This window comes from Vulpes lagopus, chromosome 17, assembly GCF_018345385.1.
Source record: "Vulpes lagopus strain Blue_001 chromosome 17, ASM1834538v1, whole genome shotgun sequence".
Classification (NCBI taxonomy): Eukaryota; Metazoa; Chordata; class Mammalia; order Carnivora; family Canidae; genus Vulpes; species Vulpes lagopus.
In genome coordinates this window covers 24880312-24897390 of record NC_054840.1, presented here as the reverse complement: position 1 = coordinate 24897390, position 17079 = coordinate 24880312, and the positions used below count along the sequence as shown (strand labels likewise).

General features: G+C 57.1%; 2 protein-coding genes across 8 annotated transcripts; one reads left to right on the top strand and one right to left on the bottom strand.

The window, feature by feature from the left end:
• On the bottom strand, positions 1-7486 carry THPO (thrombopoietin). Of its 6 annotated transcripts, none has more exons than XM_041731995.1 (7): positions 4767-7486; positions 4171-4265; positions 3914-4071; positions 3533-3660; positions 3159-3245; positions 1129-1296; positions 1-887 (listed from the first exon to the last, which is right to left on the bottom strand). In XM_041731995.1, exons 3-7 carry the CDS (start codon positions 3924-3926, stop codon positions 225-227), a joined length of 1059 nt encoding a protein of 352 aa, XP_041587929.1. In that variant the 5' UTR covers positions 3927-4071; positions 4171-4265; positions 4767-7486; the 3' UTR covers positions 1-224. The 6 variants fall into 6 exon arrangements, with proteins under 6 accessions (XP_041587929.1, XP_041587928.1, XP_041587927.1 ...); XM_041731994.1 differs by having other exon boundaries at positions 4171-4905; positions 5377-7486; XM_041731993.1 differs by having other exon boundaries at positions 5377-7486.
• Positions 7487-7566: 80 nt separating this feature from the next.
• CHRD (chordin) lies at positions 7567-16574 on the top strand. 2 transcript variants are annotated; one of them, XM_041731449.1, is made up of 23 exons: positions 7567-7746; positions 7974-8077; positions 8591-8720; positions 8877-9005; positions 9100-9199; positions 9323-9410; positions 9773-9914; positions 10035-10175; positions 10254-10336; positions 10413-10560; positions 10708-10814; positions 10937-11056; positions 11864-12020; positions 12361-12581; positions 13028-13141; positions 13466-13744; positions 13834-13927; positions 14044-14100; positions 14385-14488; positions 14943-15045; positions 15469-15623; positions 15793-15892; positions 16125-16574. In XM_041731449.1, exons 1-23 carry the CDS (start codon positions 7599-7601, stop codon positions 16175-16177), a joined length of 2877 nt encoding a protein of 958 aa, XP_041587383.1. In that variant the 5' UTR covers positions 7567-7598; the 3' UTR covers positions 16178-16574. The 2 variants fall into 2 exon arrangements, with proteins under 2 accessions (XP_041587383.1, XP_041587382.1); XM_041731448.1 differs by having other exon boundaries at positions 16122-16574.
• Positions 16575-17079: the final 505 nt, after the last annotated feature.

The window sequence follows — 17079 nt, the reverse complement described above, 5'->3', positions numbered from 1 at the left end:
TGCTCTGCTGAATATTATTGATAGCTTAAAAAAAAAATAGCTTCTGAAGTTTTACAATATAAAGTGAAAAATCCTCTTTTCTGTCCCGTGTATCCCCCTTTAGCAGGGCTTTGGGTTTCAGGTAAAAGCAGGAAATCTGGTATAACTTGACTCCCAGGGCCTCCCCTCCTGGAAGGGGAACTTTACAATGGAGACAGTGCTGATGGTGGCAGGGCTAGAGTACCTTACTCCTCCTGAGACAGATTCTGGAAGTGAGGGTGGGCTGCAATTTGAAGAGGACTGGTAGAGTTGGCTGTGGCGGAGGGGTCAGGAGGTGGAGGTTGGAGCGGGTTCTGGGGGATGGGCGAGGTGGGTAAAGGGGAGAAGAGTGTGTATTGCCCAGGAGGAGGATGGACTGGGGAAGGAGAGTATCTGGGCCAGAGGTTGGGTGGCAGGGCGTCCATATCTGAAGTTCCTAGAGGGATGTCTGGGGCTCCTAGGGCCGTGAGTGAGAGTCCAGGAAGGAGTCCATGAGTTCCATTCAAGGGTCCATGTGTCCTGCTCAGGTGTCCAGGGGTTTGTTTTAGGGACCTGGAGGTTTGGTTCAGCAGACCAGGAATCTTGGCTCTGAATCCCTGCAGCCTCTTCAGAAGTCCAGAGCCAGTAGTTCTGGCTGAGATGCTGGAGTTTGTCTCCAACAATCCAGAAGTCCTGTTTGGGAGCTTGCGCAGTGTGAGGAATAGGGAGGTATTGCTTGGGACAGCTGTAGTGGGTTGGCTCTGCTTGGCACAGAGGGTGGGCCCTGCTACAAGCAGCAGGAAGCGCACCTTTCCTCGGAGCAGTTGTTGGAAGCTCAGGAATATGGCATTGGGATCCTTGTGAGTTGTGGTCCTGCCCTGTGGAGGAAGCTGAGGGCAGAGGATGGGCCTGAGGCCAGAGACCTGGGCCAGATATCATGCTCCCACATCTCCAGGGAAAGATAAGGCACCGGCACCCAGACTTTATGGCTGGGAGAGAGCACTCCTTAGTTGGTCAGCTGTGCTACTACCCTTATGATTCCCATAATTCTCCTGTCTTCCCTCAGGTCTTCTAAAGGGACTGAGTCAGCAAAGGACAGTTTCTGTATAGTCCTGTTGACTCAGGACTTACCTGGGTTCCAAGGAGGCCCTGCAGGGCCCCAAGGAGGAGGCGGACCTGTCCAGAAAGCTGTCCCAGAAGGGAAGAGAGGCAGGAGGGTCCCAGTTGTCCCCGCGCTGCCAGGACGCCATCCAGGAGAAGGGCTACAGCTCCCAAAACGTCCTGTGCCTTGGTCTGCTCCTGTAAAAGAGATGGAAGGGAGAAGCGGCTTGCTTCAAAGGGCATGCTAATAACGGGTGGGGAGCCCAGAGGAGTAGCCAGTGGAATGAATCATAGGAGCTGAGAATTGGACAGGACCACGGTCCCACCCAGCACAGGAATTCCTTCACAGTCTCCCGACAATTGGTCATCGGCCTCTGCTTGAACAACTCCAGTGTCCGGTAACCCAGCCTGGTCTTACACTTAATTTCAGTCAGAAGAGTTCTTTCTCCTCCTTACCCTATGCTGAAATCTGTGCTACCTCTCATTTCCAGTGCTGCCAGTCTACCTTTCTGGAACAAAATCTTAGGATCGTAGGATTTTTAAAAATTTAACGTAGAGATGAGACCATCAGAGAGATCATAAAGATGATGAAGAGAGGCTTCCTGATAAATGGCAGAGTTGGCACTGCAAGGGATCCCTAGGAACTGCCCTTTGTCCCTGGCCCAGTTTTCCTAGAAGACCTGAGGGGAAAAAGGGGGATTCTAAGGATCTTGAGGGGAGAAGAGCTGACCTCCCAGGAGGTTTCCTGAGCCTCAGACTAAAGCACTTCCAGCTATACCATAAGACTATCACTTTCATCCAAACTAATCAAAACTAATCAGATGGGCTTTCTTTTTTTTTTTTTTTTTTTTGCCATTCGTCACATAACATGTTTTCTATCCTTTCACTGTTCAGATTGCTTCTTCCTTCTGGACACATGCTAGTTTTATATGGTCCTCTGAATAAATCAGCAATGTATCTAGAGGAGGATATCTAGTACTCCTTCAGTACTGTTAAGTGCAGGCCACTTAGAGAAAAGTTTTTTAGGAATATTTCTACGAGGTGGTTGCTAAACATCTAAAGCCACCTAGAATCTCTAGCTTTTATTATTTATTTATTTTTAAAAAAGATTTTATTTATTCATGGGAGACACATACACACACAGAGGCAGAGACATAGGCAGAGGGAGAAGCAAGCTCCATGCAGGGAGCCTGATGTGGGAGTCGATCCTGGGACTCCAGGATCATGCCCTGAGCCGAAGGCAGACGCTCAACTGCTGAGCCACCTAGGTGTCCCTAGAATCACTAGCTTTTAAAATAGCTGCTTTAATAGTGTGACATGCTAAGTTTGAGGTCAACTCAATCCTCCCAAATCTTTTTCCAGTTCTAGGCCCACAAGCTTACATAAGGGAAGTGGGAGCATCGTGGCTTGAAAGCTGGAATAGGACTTTACTCGATTACTTTGAGTAAATGTAGAATTTTTTGTATCTCTGTTAAATTTTACTTTATTTAAAAAAAAATTATTTATTTATGATAGTCACAGAGAGAGAGAGGGGCAGAGACACAGGCAGAGGGAGAAGCAGGCTCCATGCACCGGGAGCCCGATGTGGGATTCGATCCCAGGTCTCCAGGATCGTGCCCTGGGCCAAAGGCAGGCGCTAAACCGATGCGCCACCCAGGGATCCCTTTACTTTGTTTTTGATATAGCCTTTCAGCAATTTGAATCTCGATCCTGTTTTTTGTTATTTTAGCTGTGCTTCCCAGTTTTGTGTCATCTGAGGATGACAGGTCAGTCTTACTTCTTCATGCCAACTTAAGAACTTTGCACAGGAATAGGTCAATGGCATGGCCATGGGAGACTTCCATCTAGCTTTTCTTGGTGGTCAGCTTTGAACATACTGGGACAGCAAGCCATCTTGTCTAGAGGATATCATCACAGCAGAATGTAGATAGGGTTAGGGTTGCCATGCAGAAGAGGAGATATTTTTAGGGAGCTCAGGAATTTTGAAGAATCCATGGAAAGTAGGAGGAAACTGATGAAGACAGGATTTAGGGAGGCCAAGGAAGCGATGGCTTACTTACCTTCTGGGTTTTCCATTCTCCCAAGCTAAAGTCCACAGCAGGCAGCAGGACGGGTGTGGACAAAGGGTAAACGTCTGGACACTGGCTCTATTGAAAAAGATGGATGGTGGGGTGGGTGGGGTGGAGAAGGGATCTCAAATAAAGAGGAGGGGAGGGTATGGTGACCCACTGACCAGGATAGGCTTGTATACCCAGACTAGAGCTTTTAAAAGTGGACTTGATTATGATTGCAAATCGTAATCCTTGTCAAGGAGTGGTGATGGGGAGGTGGACAATATGGGAAGAACAGTGATTGGGTCAGGGAATGAGAGGAAGTGATGGAAGGGTATCTAACCAGTTAATGGATAGAGGGTAGAGTGCCAGGAGATTCTCACCAATCTGCTGTGAAGGACATGGGAGTCACGAAGCATTTTATTTAGGAGACGGGGGTCACAGGCAGGAGGAGCTGGGAGGCATGGATCCAGTCTTGCAGTTAGGAGAAGCATGACCACGAGGAGCAGCTCTTAGGTGAGAAGAAGTGAGATTGAAAGAGTGGATAAGGAAGAAATCATTGTCAGGTGCTAGTCTAGGAATTCCCATTTAGGACCCAGACCTGAAATCCAGGGAATTTGCCTTTCAGAAGCCTTATTCCTGGAGATTGGGTTCCCGCTGTCCTCCCCACCACCCACCCACCCACCCGGCAGCAGCACCTCCTCTTTGTCTTTCCTCTTTAACCAGGTTTTGATTAGGCCTTAGGGCCCTCAGGTGTTTCTTACCAGTCAGCTCCATTCTGGCCGGGCTGTCTGGTAGGAGTGGCTCCCTGGTTGGGGCCTCTCCCCTGAATCCTTCCTGGGGCCATGGAGGCGGTTTGGGCTCTGGCACTCCTTGCACAGTGGGGCACAGGTGGGCTGAGGAAGAGGGTCTGGAATCTATCCTGCAAGTGACAGGAATAATGAACATTTAATCAGGTGTCAAGGAAAAGGCTGCTTGGTGAGGGGAACAGCTGCTGGGAGGGCATGAGATGCTGACCAACCTGGAACTGCTGAAGCTCTGCTCCTGGGTCTCCTTGTGACTGCAGCATATAGTGTCTCCTCTTTGTTAGGGTTCCTCAGTGACTCTGATGCGGGGCTGTGGACAGAATATGTACACACACACACACACACACATTCATTGGCCTCAAATTCTGAGCAACCTTGGTTTTTTGGTTGGAGACAATATGGGATGAGGAGAGGGAATAGGAGTATTGTGGCATAAGCCTGGAGAAGTGGTTAAAAAGCAGGATATAGAGTCAGGAGGAGGAGAGCTAGCAAATCTGTGTGATGTGTTGAGGGGTAGCTTGGGGAGTGGAGCTGGGGAGGAGACTTGGGCAAAAACAAAACTGGACTACTAGGGGTTGGCGATTACAAGATTATGAGAAAGTGGTATGGGAGCAATTAACCTCTCATTCTCTCTCCATTTACCCCCACCCATAAGCCTCTTGGAATTTTTCTTTGCACTCCCAGTTCTAAAATAGTGGGTTATCCAAGGCAAAGAGAGAGGCTAATAGTCCTGGAGCTTCCCACCTGAGGCAAGCTGCCTAGCAATGGGCACCTGCTGAGTGAGGCACCTCACCCACCTTACATGGCTTACCTCGCCTTGAACACCCACTGCATCCATCTCATAGCTCACATCTTCCTCCCTGCCCCCTTTGCAGACCCCTTCCAGTTCCTCACAGGACCCCCCACATGGCCTCCTCCTTCTTTGACAAGTCGTGCAAAGAGGCCTGCACCTGATTCAATATTGGGATTTCCTGTAGGTCTGTCAACATGCATGAACCCTCCTCCCACTCCTCTCTCCTTGGGTCCAGCTTCTCCCGTCCTGAGATTTAGAACCTTAAGCTAGCTAGGAATGGCAGGGTACGAATGGGGATTGGGCCTGTGTCCAGCCTGATGCTATACGTCCTAGGCCCTAAATGCACTACCTTTCTCATTTTCTCCCTGGGCACATGTTCCCTTTCCTTAGGGCCAGCCAGGACAGTGCTGTATTCCTCTAAATCTGTGATCAGTCCTTCAGAACTCAGCACCCCACCCCCTACCCCTGCTCTGTCCTGCTCCTCCCATTCTGGGAAGGCTACACTCTTCTCGACAAAGGTCAGTGCCTGTAGGTTCCAGTTTGCCTGCCCCTCCCCCAGCTGGGAGCCCAATTCCTCTTTCCTGTCCTTCCTACCCTCATTTAACTCCAAACCCTGCTTGCCACTCACCGGGTGGAGAAGGGCTCCAGGACCCAGGTGCATAGCAGGCAGCACTCTGGGGATCCGATGGGTAGGAAGACACGTAGTGTTGGGGCACAGCCCCTCCACAGCAGTAGGGTCACAGGCCTGCCCCGGGACACTTCTGCCCAATCAGAGAGCAGGGAGCCACCAGATACCGGTGAAGGCTCCCGGAAGTGACGCTTCTCCTCCCACCCGCACTGAACGTGGAGCCCCTACCTGGACCATGGTCCACTAGCAGAGCCCAGCTCCTCCACCCACACACACTGCAGGGAGGATTACAACAGGGGGATCCATCTTTTTCTAGGAGATGGGAAACCTTGGATGGGAGGGGAACAGGTCTTTTTTCCTAACAGAAATCTGGCAGGACATTTTTTGTTTCTGCAGAAGAGGCACAGAGATCTGGTTCTGGTTTTAGATTGGTGGGTTTTTCAGTTCCTGATTGGCCAAATTTCTTTTCCTGGACAACACACCTGCTGCTGAGAGCCACCAGGGCTCTTGCTTTCCTGCCTTTCTCTCATATAACCCCATAGGGATCAAGTCTTATTCTCCCTTTCCCAGTGGGAATGTGAGTATTGCCTGTATTAGAAAGACCCTGTCATTGGTCGGTGTCATGGGAAAAGGGCTTGGATTCTTTGAGAGGCCTGCAGGGTGAGGGGTGCATGTTAGGGGTGGTTGGGCTGGGCTCAGGTGCCCCTCTGCAGGGGGCCCAATGGCTCAGACAGCTAAGGCCACTTACCTCCATGCCCGAGCTCTCCTGAGCTTGCCCTCTCTCTCTCCCTCTTCCATCTCCTACCACTCCATATGTGACAAGAGGAATAACCAGGCCCATGTGTCCCTGTCTTAGGAAAGACAGCTGCTGAACCTCCCCCGCAAATACCTCCTGCTGGCCCCCCTCTTCCTTTGGCCCTGGCTCTAGTTCCTTTGCTTTCCCCTCAGTCCCAGTCTCCTCACAGTCTCTGTCCTCAGGGGCCTCCTGGCCTGACCTTGTTCCCATCACCCCCACCCCAGTTCTTCCCCTCCTCCCAAGGATGGGGCTGTCAGCTAAGGAGTATGGCCTAGATCCCGGAATTCTCCAGTTCAGCCAGACAAGATGCCTCCCAAGATTAGGAAGGAGGGTGCTGTGGTGGTTGGGAGGCTGGTGGGCAAATGGGTGTGCGAGGGGACAGGGAGGCAGTCATGACCAGGCAACCAAGACAAAGGAGGCTGGGGGTGCAGTGGAGAGGCAGAGGGTCCCCAGGGGTGATGGGAAGAGGGTGAGAAAGGATGTCAGGCTGGGGACAATGATGGTTGGATGGGCCTGCGGACAGGTTACCGATAGGGAAAGAAATACTGGCGCAGACTGAAAGGGGACTCTTTCTGGCTAAGTCCCTGTCCCGTGGAAGAGTAGAGTGAGGAAAGATCTCAGCCAAGAGGTAGGGACACAGGCCAGGCAGTGAGTGTGGGTAGTATGGGGTTTGAGAGGTGCTGTGGGCCCACGGTAGGGGAGATCAGTTGACGGGCCTTTCCTGCACGTTGTCATCCTTAAAAGAGGAGTCTTCATCCTTCCGGCAGGAACCGAGCACTAGCCCAGTGGCCGGCCCAGGCCTCAGGCCCAGCCTCTGCCCCTCCCTGGCCTGGGGCTCCCGTCTTGGGCCGGACACGCACCTCCCGGTGCAGCCGCCCTGTGGCCGCCAGCAGCGGGGGGCTCCAGACCCGCCTCTCCTCCCCTCTTCGCGCCCCCTGGTCCCTCCCCTCCCCCTACCCCCTTGGCTCCCCCTTCCCCTCCAGCCCCTCCCTCCTCCCCTGCCCCGTCCCAGCCCCTCCCTCCCCTCCCCCACTCGCGATCCGGGCCGCTGCTGCTGGGCCGGACCCCCCGGGCTCAGCCCGGCCCCTCGCCGAGCCGCCGCCGCCGCCCCGTTTGCTGAGGAGGAGGCCCCCGGCCGGGGCGCCGGGCGCGGGGCATAAAACGGGCCAGAGCCGGCGCCCAGGGCACTAGAGCCGCGTACGGCCCGGGTCAGCGCCCGCCCGCCCGCGCTCCTCCCGGCCGCTCCTCCCGCCCCGCCCGGCCCGGCGCCGACTCCCGCCGCCCGACGAGCCCCTCGCCGCACTGCCCGGGCCCTGGCCCCGGCCCCCTCCCGCCGCACCGCCCCCGGCCCGGCCCTCCTCCCACCTCCCTCCTCCCTCTCCTGCTCCCTCCTCCCTCCCGCCTCCCCAGCTGTCCCGTTCGCGTCATGCCGAGCCTCCCGGCCCCGCCGGCCCCGCTGCTGCTCCTCGGGCTGCTGCTGCTCGGCTGCCGGCCGGCCCACGGCGCCGGCCCCGAGCCCCCGGCGCTGCCCATCCGGCCCGAGAAGGAGCCGCTGCCCATTCGCGGAGCGGCAGGTAGGTGGGCGCCCCGGGGGCGCGCGGCAGAGTCCCGCTCGGGGCAAGTCCGCGCCCGCCCGGAGGGGGCGCCGGGCGCAGGTGGCTCAGCGCGGCGGGCGGCCCGGAGGGGCGGGCGGGGGTCGGGAGGCGCGTCGTGCGGGGCACCCAGGGCCCGGCGGGCGGTGCCCAGGGCGGGCACGCCGCGGGAGTGGGACAGCGGCCGCCAGCCAAGCCCGTCCCCGCAGGCTGCTCCTTCGGCGGGAAGGTCTATGCCTTGGACGAGACGTGGCACCCGGACCTGGGGGAGCCCTTCGGGGTGATGCGCTGCGTGCTGTGCGCCTGCGAGGCGGTGAGTGGATCCAACTGCCGGGGATCTGGCCGGGGCCCTGGGGGGTGGGGGAGCGCTCGGTCCCGGGATGTCGGAGTGGGCTGGCGCTGCTGAGGAGGAGGAAGCGAGCCTGCAGGTATATACACAAATATATACATTTGTGTACATAATACATATTTTTCTTCTGGCGGAGAAAGTGGGGAGGAAGCGCCCCCTTCAAGTCTCAGGTGTGGACTGTTATTGATCACCCACTATGTGTCAGGCTCTTTGCCAGCGGTTTCCTTGGTCTCTCACTTAACTCCTAGAATAATCCTACTAATTACACACTATTACTGCCCCCATTTTCCAGATAGGGACCTTAAGGCCCAGAGAGGTTAAGTAGTTTGTCTAGGGTCACGCAGCTTGTAAGAGGCAGAGCGGTCCTCACTCCATGGGATGACCTCGCTCTGGTCCTGTGGCCCTCCCCGGCTCGCCCTGGGTCCCACCAACTGGCGTCTTGCACTCACTCGCTTTTCCCATCTTCCCCGCAAGCAGCCTCAGTGGGGTCGCCGCGCCAGGGGCCCGGGCAGGGTCAGCTGCAAGAACATCAAACCCGAGTGCCCAGCCCTGGCCTGCGTGCAGCCGCGTCAGCTGCCGGGACACTGCTGCCAGACCTGCCCCCAGGGTAAGACCCGCTCGCAGTGAGGGGAGCACCGCAGGGCAGTGATACTTGGTCCTGCGCCACGCGGCTGGGCGGCTGGGGCGGACGGAGCAGATGGAACCGCCAGCTGGCTCTCCGAGTGCCCAGCCCAAGCCCGTGTTTCCCTTTTGCCCGGCTTAGAGCGCAGCGGTGCCGAGAGGCAGCCGACGGGCCTGGCCTTCGAGTATCCGCGGGACCCAGAGCACCGCAGCTACAGCGACCGCGGGGAGCCGGGCTCCGAGGATCGGTCGCGTGGAGATGGCTACACGGGTAGGCAGGGGCCAGGCAGCAGCTGGATTCGTGGTTTCGGCCCGGGCTGCCTGCTGCAGTGGGTGACGGTACGCGGGACATCTTTTCCTCGCAGACTTTGTGGCGCTGCTGACAGGGCCGAGGTCGCAGGCCGTGGCTCGGGCCCGAGTCTCTCTGCTGCGCTCCAGCTTGCGTTTCTCCATCTCCTACAGGCTGTGAGAAAGGGGAAGGTGGGAGGAGGGGTCAGCTGGGGACTGGGGAAGGAGGGTTGGGAGAGGCTGATGGAGCTGCTCCTGGACTAGGCTCAGAGCCCATGCTCACACGACCTTCATTCCCAGGCTGGACCGCCCTACTCGAATCCGCTTCTCAGACTCTGCTGGCAGCGTCCTGTTTGAACACCCTGCAGCCCCCACTCAAGATGGCCTGGTGAGATGATGCCATTTATGAGTGCTTATCCAGTCTGGGCATTGTACTGAGAGTGTGTTCTGCATTGCTTCCCTTGGTCCTCACAACAGCCCAGTGAGAGGAAGGCACTGACATTATGATGCCCGTTTTACAGATGAGGGAACTGAGGCTCAGTAGCAGAATGTGATTTGCTCAAGGTCACACAGCTAGTAAGTGGTTGAGCCAGGATTTGGACCCCAGCATCTGGTTCCAAGGCCCCTTCTTGAGCTTCCTAGGAGGGCTTGGGGGCCCCTTCCCATAGTCCTTCCTCACCACAGCTGGGCCTCCCTGCTGGCCCATGTTGCATGCTGTCTAAGTAGGGCCTTCCTGTCTCTCTGCTCCAGGTCTGTGGGGTGTGGCGGGCAGTGCCTCGGTTGTCTCTGCGGCTCCTTAGGGCTGAACAGCTGCACGTGGCACTTGTGACACCCACTCACCCTTCAGGGGAGGTCTGGGGGCCTCTCATCCGACACCGGGCCCTGGCTGCAGGTGAGGGGAGCACATGGGTCCCTGGGTGTGAAGTTCTGAGTCTTCTCTATCCCCAGGAATGGAGTGGTCCCACTCCACTGGGGACTTTCTGATGGGCTCTCCTGGTCCTCCCTCCCCCAGAGACCTTCAGTGCCATCCTGACCCTAGAAGGCCCCCCCAAGCCTGGCATGGGGGGCATTGCCCTACTCACTCTCAGTGACACAGAGGACTCCTTGCATTTTTTGTTGCTCTTCCGTGGACTGCTGGAATCCAGGAGTGGGGGTAAGTGGGATGGGGCAGGTGTGAGGAGAGTAAGGAGAGCACCTCTCTCTGAGGCATCCACATGCGTGGCCATTGCAGGACCAACCCAGGTTCCCTTGCGGCTCCAGATTCTACACCAGGGGCAGCTACTGCGAGAGCTGCAGGCCAATGCCTCAGTCCAGGTGAGTGAGGGGCTGGCTCTTGCTGCCCCCTGCTCTGGCCTCTTGCTGCACCCACCATACCTTGCTCTGTCTCCAGGAGCCAGGCTTTGCTGAGGTCCTGCCCAACCTGACAGCCCAGGAGATGGACTGGCTGGTGCTGGGGGAGCTACAGATGGCCCTGGAGAGGGCAGGTGGGCCAGGGCTGCGCATCAGTGGACACATTGCTGCCAGGCAGAGCTGTGATGGTGAGGCAGGGTGGGGCCTGGCACCCCGGGCACACACAACCGAGAGGCACAGACAAGTGGCCAGGGTGGGTACGGGAGGAATCCTGGGGGCCTGGGGTATGAATGGCTGTGAGGCAAGCCCACTGCCACCTTTCTGTCCCTCTGCAGTCCTGCAAAGTGTCCTTTGTGGGGCTGATGCCCTGGTTCCAGTTCAGACGGGTGCAGCCGGCTCAGCCAGCCTCACACTGCTAGGAAATGGCTCCCTGATCTACCAGGTAAGAGTCAGGGGCTGAAGAAGGGAGAGGGCAGCAGGATAGGGTGGGGCTTTAGCCTGCAGGGTTCAGGCCTCAGGCCTTCTCTACCACTCCAATTTGCCCTCTCCAACCCTGCCCGCCAGGTGCAAGTGGTAGGTACAGGCAGTGAGGTGGTGGCCATGACGCTGGAGACCAAGCCTCAGAGGAGAAACCAGCGTACTGTCCTGTGCCACATGGCTGGACTCCAGCCGGGAGGACACATGGTGAGTGCTTCAGGCAGAGCCAGGCCACAGGGTCCGTGCACCAGAGCTAATAACAATGCAGGGGCGTGGAAAGCCAGGTTGGACAAGCAGAGCTGTTGAGAATCATTCACTTACTACCAGGTTCTCTCACTGGCACATTGATTTCCTGGACACATTTTTGGTGAGCCTCAGGCTAGGGACTGGAATACGAAGAAAAGCAGATGTGCCCCTGTCCTCAGCAACCGTACATCAAATGGAGGAGGAGTGGAACAGGGAGACCACATAACTATAAATGTGTCAGCAACAAGTGCCACTTACTGAGCCTTTCTATGTGCTACATACTGTACCGATTGCCTTTCTCATATTATTTTTGGCCTTCATGGTTCCTGTTTTTAAAAAATATTTTATTTATTTATTCATGAGAGACACACAGAGAGAAGCAGAGACATAGGCAAAGGGAGAAGCAGGTTCCCTGCAGGGAGCCTGATGTGGGATTCCATCCCAGGACCCGGGGATCACGACCCAAGGCGAAGGCAGATGCTCAACCACTGAGCCACCCAGGCGCCCCATGGTTCTCATTTTATAGATGATGAAGTGAAGGATCAGAGAGGTTAAGACTGTTACATAGGTAGGAAGTGGCAGAGGAGGGACTTGACCGGGCCTTGCGAGGTTCTTACTCAGTTATGCATGTGTGCTTTGGGCGGAACGAGTGCACAAAGCATGGAAAGGCGTTCAGAATCTTGGGCTTGTGGGAAAGCTGAGAAGGGTTCATCTGGAATCTAGCAGGCTGCAGCCAGGGCTCATCCTTCCCTGCCCTCCCCTCCCCAGGCTGTGGGTGTCTGCCCTGGACTGGGTGCCCGAGGGGCTCACATGCTGCTGCAGAATGAGCTGTTCCTGAATGTGGGCACCAAGGACTTTCCAGATGGAGAACTGCGGGGGCATGTGGCTGCCCTGCCCTACAGTGGACACAGTGCACGCCATGATAGTGAGTGCCTCGGGGGGTTGCCTGCACTCCAGTGTCCTCTAATCTGTGACTCAAGCATGGGAGGAATGGGGCCAGGGGGCCAGGGCCTGGTGTGTCTTTCTCTGTGCCTGAGCTCCAGGTTGGCATCTGGAGAAGGTGGGGATGTATAGCCTGGCCCTGCTGGGGGACTCTGATGCCATGGTACAGGAGTCTAAAACTTGCTGCCCCCAGGCCTGGGCCTATGGACAGTGTCTGCCTGTCTGTTGAATGCGCGTTGGGGGAGATGGGGAATACCGGGATGAAGGGAGTGGCTGCTCTAGACCACCTCCTCAGCTGTCGCCTCTCCTCTGTCTGGATCCAGCACTGCCCGTGCCCCTGGCAGGAGCCTTGGTGTTACCCCCTGTGCAGAGCCAGGCAGCAGGACATGCCTGGCTCTCCCTGGACACTCACTGTCACCTGCATTATGAAGTATTGCTGGCTGGGCTTGGTGGCTCAGAACAGGGCACTGTCACTGCCCACCTACTCGGGCCTCCTGGGATGCCAGGGCCCCGGCGGCTGCTGAAGGGATTCTATGGCCCAGAGGTGAGGACGTGTTGGTGGAGGCAGCTTGGAAAAGATCTGCTTGTTAGCATGAAGAGCTGTGCAGGCCTGTGGCGGGGGAAGCAGAGAGCTGGTAGCCTGGCACGGCACAGCTGACACGGGCTCGGGAGTCAGGCCACCTGGCTATGAATCTGACCCAGCCTCCTAGTATCCATCCTCCTTTCCTGCATCCCTGTCTGGCGGGCTCTCTTAGATAGTATGTGATGTCCTAGACCTCCAGAGGAGTGGGTGGGATGAAGCAAGCCTCCTCAGATGGGGTGGGCTACCAGACTCGGAAGTCAGAGAGACCTGACACCACGGCTAGTGGGCTTCAATTCCCTGAAGACTTTATTTAACCTTCCCATGTCTCAGTTTCTTGGCTGTGAATTGAGAATGGTGGGCACAGCCCTAGAACGCCTTGTTTCTACCCCTTATCCTGTCTCATACAGGCCCAGGGAGTGGTCAAGGACCTGGAGCCAGAGCTGCTGCGGCACCTGGCACAGGGCACTGCCTCCCTCCTGATCACCACCAAGGGGAGCCCCCAAGGGGAGCTCCGCGGGCAGGTAGGCAGGCGGTATGGCCCGCTAGGGGTGGTTCAGAGTCGGGCTGGGTGCTCTTGCCCGAGTCACTCGCTCTCTCTGAGCCTTGGGAGTGGTAGTATCACATTCCCTGGCTGGTTGGGAGCATGAGGCCAGAGAAGGTTCATGACCAGGCTGGCAGCAGACCATCCTGTCCCTGGTTGTTGGGGGTGATTGCTGCTGCTATTAGCATCTTCCCCGGTGTGGGGGTGCTCAGAGGTCGAGGTGTTTCCGGCAGGCGGGCTGGCCGTGGCTGGTGGAGACGCAAGGGGGAGCCCGGGCGCTGCCTCAACCCGCCTCTCCTCCCAGGTGCACATCGCCAACCAGTGCGAGGTGGGCGGCCTGCGCCTGGCGGCGGCGGGGGCCGAGGGAGCGTGGACGCCCGGGTCTCCGGATGCAGCGGCCGCTGCGCTGCCCGCGGTGCCCGCTGTGCTCGGCCCCGACGCCCCCGCCCCCGCCCCGGCCAAACCGGGCGGCCCTGGGCGGCCCCGAGACCCCAACACCTGCTTCTTCGAGGGGCAGCAGCGCCCCCATGGGGCCCGCTGGGCGCCTAACTATGACCCGCTCTGTTCGCTCTGCACCTGCCAGGTAGGGCTCCGCTGGTGGAAGGGCGCACTGAAGTCTGGGTTTGGGGCAAGGGTCCCAGTCAACCCCCCAGCCCCCACCTCTCTTTGCAGAAGCGCACGGTGATTTGTGATCCGGTGGTGTGCCCGCCACCCAGCTGTCCCACCCCCGTGCAGGCACCGGACCAGTGCTGCCCTGTGTGCCCAGGTGAGGGTCCTGCCTGAGTACAGGGTGTAGTGCAAGGTCCACCGTGTAGCATGAAGTCTCTAGGGAGGGAAGGGGGGTGGTCTTCCTCTGCCTTCACTCTTTCTTTGGGTCCACAGAGAAACAAGATGTCAGAGACCTGCCAGGGCTGTCACGAACCAGAGACCCTGGAGAGGGTGAGCTGGAAGTCTGCGAGCAAGGGTGGGGAATCTAGGGGAGCTGTTGGGTGGGACCAGGAAAGGAACAAAAGGGTGAGACTATATATGGGGAGAGGGTAGAGGGAGGCTGAGGGGCACAGATTCCGAATGACATGTTAGGCTTCATTTGAGTCACTGGTCCACAAATGGGCCCTGGGGTTAGACTAGTGTGGGGTTGTTCTGAGACTGCAGCCCTGATTGTGGGCCCAGCCAATGAGCTCAGTACTCATGGCAGCTGGGCACTGTCCCTCCCCACCCCCCAGGCTGCTATTTTGATGGTGACCGGAGCTGGCGGGCAGCGGGTACCCGGTGGCACCCCGTCGTGCCCCCATTTGGCTTAATTAAGTGTGCTGTCTGCACCTGCAAGGTATGGCTGCCCAATCCTCTCTGGTGCCATAACCCAGCAGGGTCCGCAGAAATGGGGAGGGGGCTGCCAGAAGAGGAGAGCTCAGCCTTGGTGCGGAAGGCTCAAGGATGAGAACACTGTGAAGAGTCCTTTGAGCTTTGAGAGTCAGCTTCCTGCAGGAAAAGGGAAGGGCTGACGTGGGTGTGATTTCTGGCTTTGCTCGCTGACTCGCTCCATATAGCCCTGGCATTTTCTGTTGCTCCCCGAACTTCCCTTTCCACTCCATTAAGGAGATAGGAGAGCATCTACATTGCAGGGCTACCATGAGCATTTGAGTTCAGGTATATAAAGCACCAGTCCAGGGCCTCTGAGTGAAAGGTCATTGAAATATGACATTTGAGGGATGGAAAAGGAAAGGGAGGTTGCAGGAGGATCCCCTTCCTTTCTGACACCCTCCTTCAATGGATCCCTGCAGGGGGGCACTGGAGAGGTGCACTGTGAGAAGGTGCACTGTCCTCGGCTGGCCTGTGCCCAGCCCATCCGTGCCAACCCCACTGACTGCTGCAAACAGTGTCCAGGTGAGGGGGGTGGGCACTGAGGCTTCTTGGGGCAGATGAGGTGCCCCATTGCTTTGTCCTGGGTGAGGGGATGTGTGGTGAGGGTGGACAGAAGGGAATTCTCAGCTCATTCAACATTCACTGAGCATCGTTCCGTGCCTAGCCTGCATTTGGAAAGAAGGTGCATGTATTTATTAGAGGGCTATAATGGGTTCCAGTTTCTGCCCTTTCCATCTATCCCCCCTCTCTCCCTGCCTTAATTCAATCCAACCATCCAACTATTCATCCATCCATCCGTCCATCCGTCCATCCATCCTCTCATCTAAATGTGTCACCTACTAAGTGGCAGAAACTGCTAGGTGTTGGAGATTCAAAGACAAAACCCTGGTGTCCCTCACAGGACTCACATCTGCTGAACTCTTCCTCCCTTCCCCCCCCCAACAGTGGGGTCAGGAGCCCACCCCCAGTTGGGGGACCCCATGCAGGCCGATGGGCCCCGGGGCTGCCGTTTTGCAGGGCAGTGGTTCCCAGAGAGCCAGAGCTGGCACCCCTCGGTGCCTCCCTTTGGGGAGATGAGCTGTATCACCTGCAGATGTGGGGTGAGTGGGGAGTGTGCTTTGTGTGAGGTGGGTATTGGGGGCCTGGCCCAGAATGGGAGACCTTTCCAGGGAGGGCAGGCTCCTGGGAGAGGGCTTCCCTGAAGGGGCTGAAGACTGCTGTGTCCCTGTGCCTGTGGGTACCCTCAAAATCTGGTCTGTCCTGCACCAGGCAGGGGTACCCCACTGTGAGCGGGATGACTGTTCACTGCCACTGTCTTGCGGCCCAGGGAAGGAGAGTCGCTGCTGCTCCCACTGCGCATCTCGGCGGGGTAAGTAAGGGGGCTGTTGGTAAGTGCCTGGGGAGGGAAGGCAGCACCCGCTGCCTGCCAGGAGCCATGCCATCTGCTTCACGAGTGCCATTCCATTCCACCACACAGCAGCCTTGTAGACTTGGTATCGATTGCTTTTGCTTTACAAATGAGATTTCTGAAGCTCGGAGGAGTTAGGCAGCTAGACTAAGGTCACGTGGCTCCAAAATTGACTCCCTTCTGCCTCCAGCAGCCCCAGAGACCAGGACAGTTCCAGAGCTGGAGAAAGAAGCTGAAGGCTCCTAGGGAGCCTCCAGAAGACCGCATGACCAAGAGGACGGGACCTGGGCTGGGGGAAGGAGTGGCGCCAAGGACCCTGCATTCTCCTGTGGGAAACCCAGTGCCTTTGGCTCCTCTTTTCTGCCTCTTCTCCCTCCCCCCACTACCTCTGGGAACCACAACTCCACAAGGGGAAGGGGCAGCCAGGGCAGACCAAGGCCATGGCCACTCCGGCTCCTGCCCCGTCACCCTCCAGCCTCTGCCCTGGAAGCCCAACCCCTTTCTTTCTGTACATAATGTCACTGGCTTGTTGGGATTTTTAATTTATCCTCACTCAGCACCAAGGGTCCCCCCCCCACTTCACTCCTGCTGCCCCTGAGCTGAGCAGAGTCATTATTGGAGATTTTTGTATTTATTAAAACTTTTTTTTTTTCAAGCTCGGTGCTAAAAGTTGTCTTTGTGACCAGGGACCTGAGTGGGCCCCAGTGGAGAAGGTCTGAGAGTGGAGCCCTGGCTCTAGGGACTTTTCTCTCTGAGCCTTGGGGAGCGTGCAAAGACCAGGAGAGGGAGAGGGGCAGCACGGTTGTTGGCTGCTGGGATTCCGCAGTGGGGCCTGAGACTGTCCCTGAGATGGGCCAGAGCCTGAAGAACTCAGGCAGGCCGAAGCAAGTGTGGTTTCCACTGGCCTATGCATGGCTGGCATTCTGCTGACCCCATGTTTGAAGTGGCTCCAAAGAGAGAAACAAAAGTGCCCCCAGCCTCTTATCTTCTTCTGTCTCAAGTGAGGCAACCACATCTCTGTTATTCTTTTCTGGAAATGAATTGTGTTCTGGACCAGTTCTGGGGCAAATCTGGATCAGAGTGGACTTGGCCCTTGCCCAGTTCTTGGCTGAGCTTATCTTGGGATCAAGTGATGTATGGAATAAGAT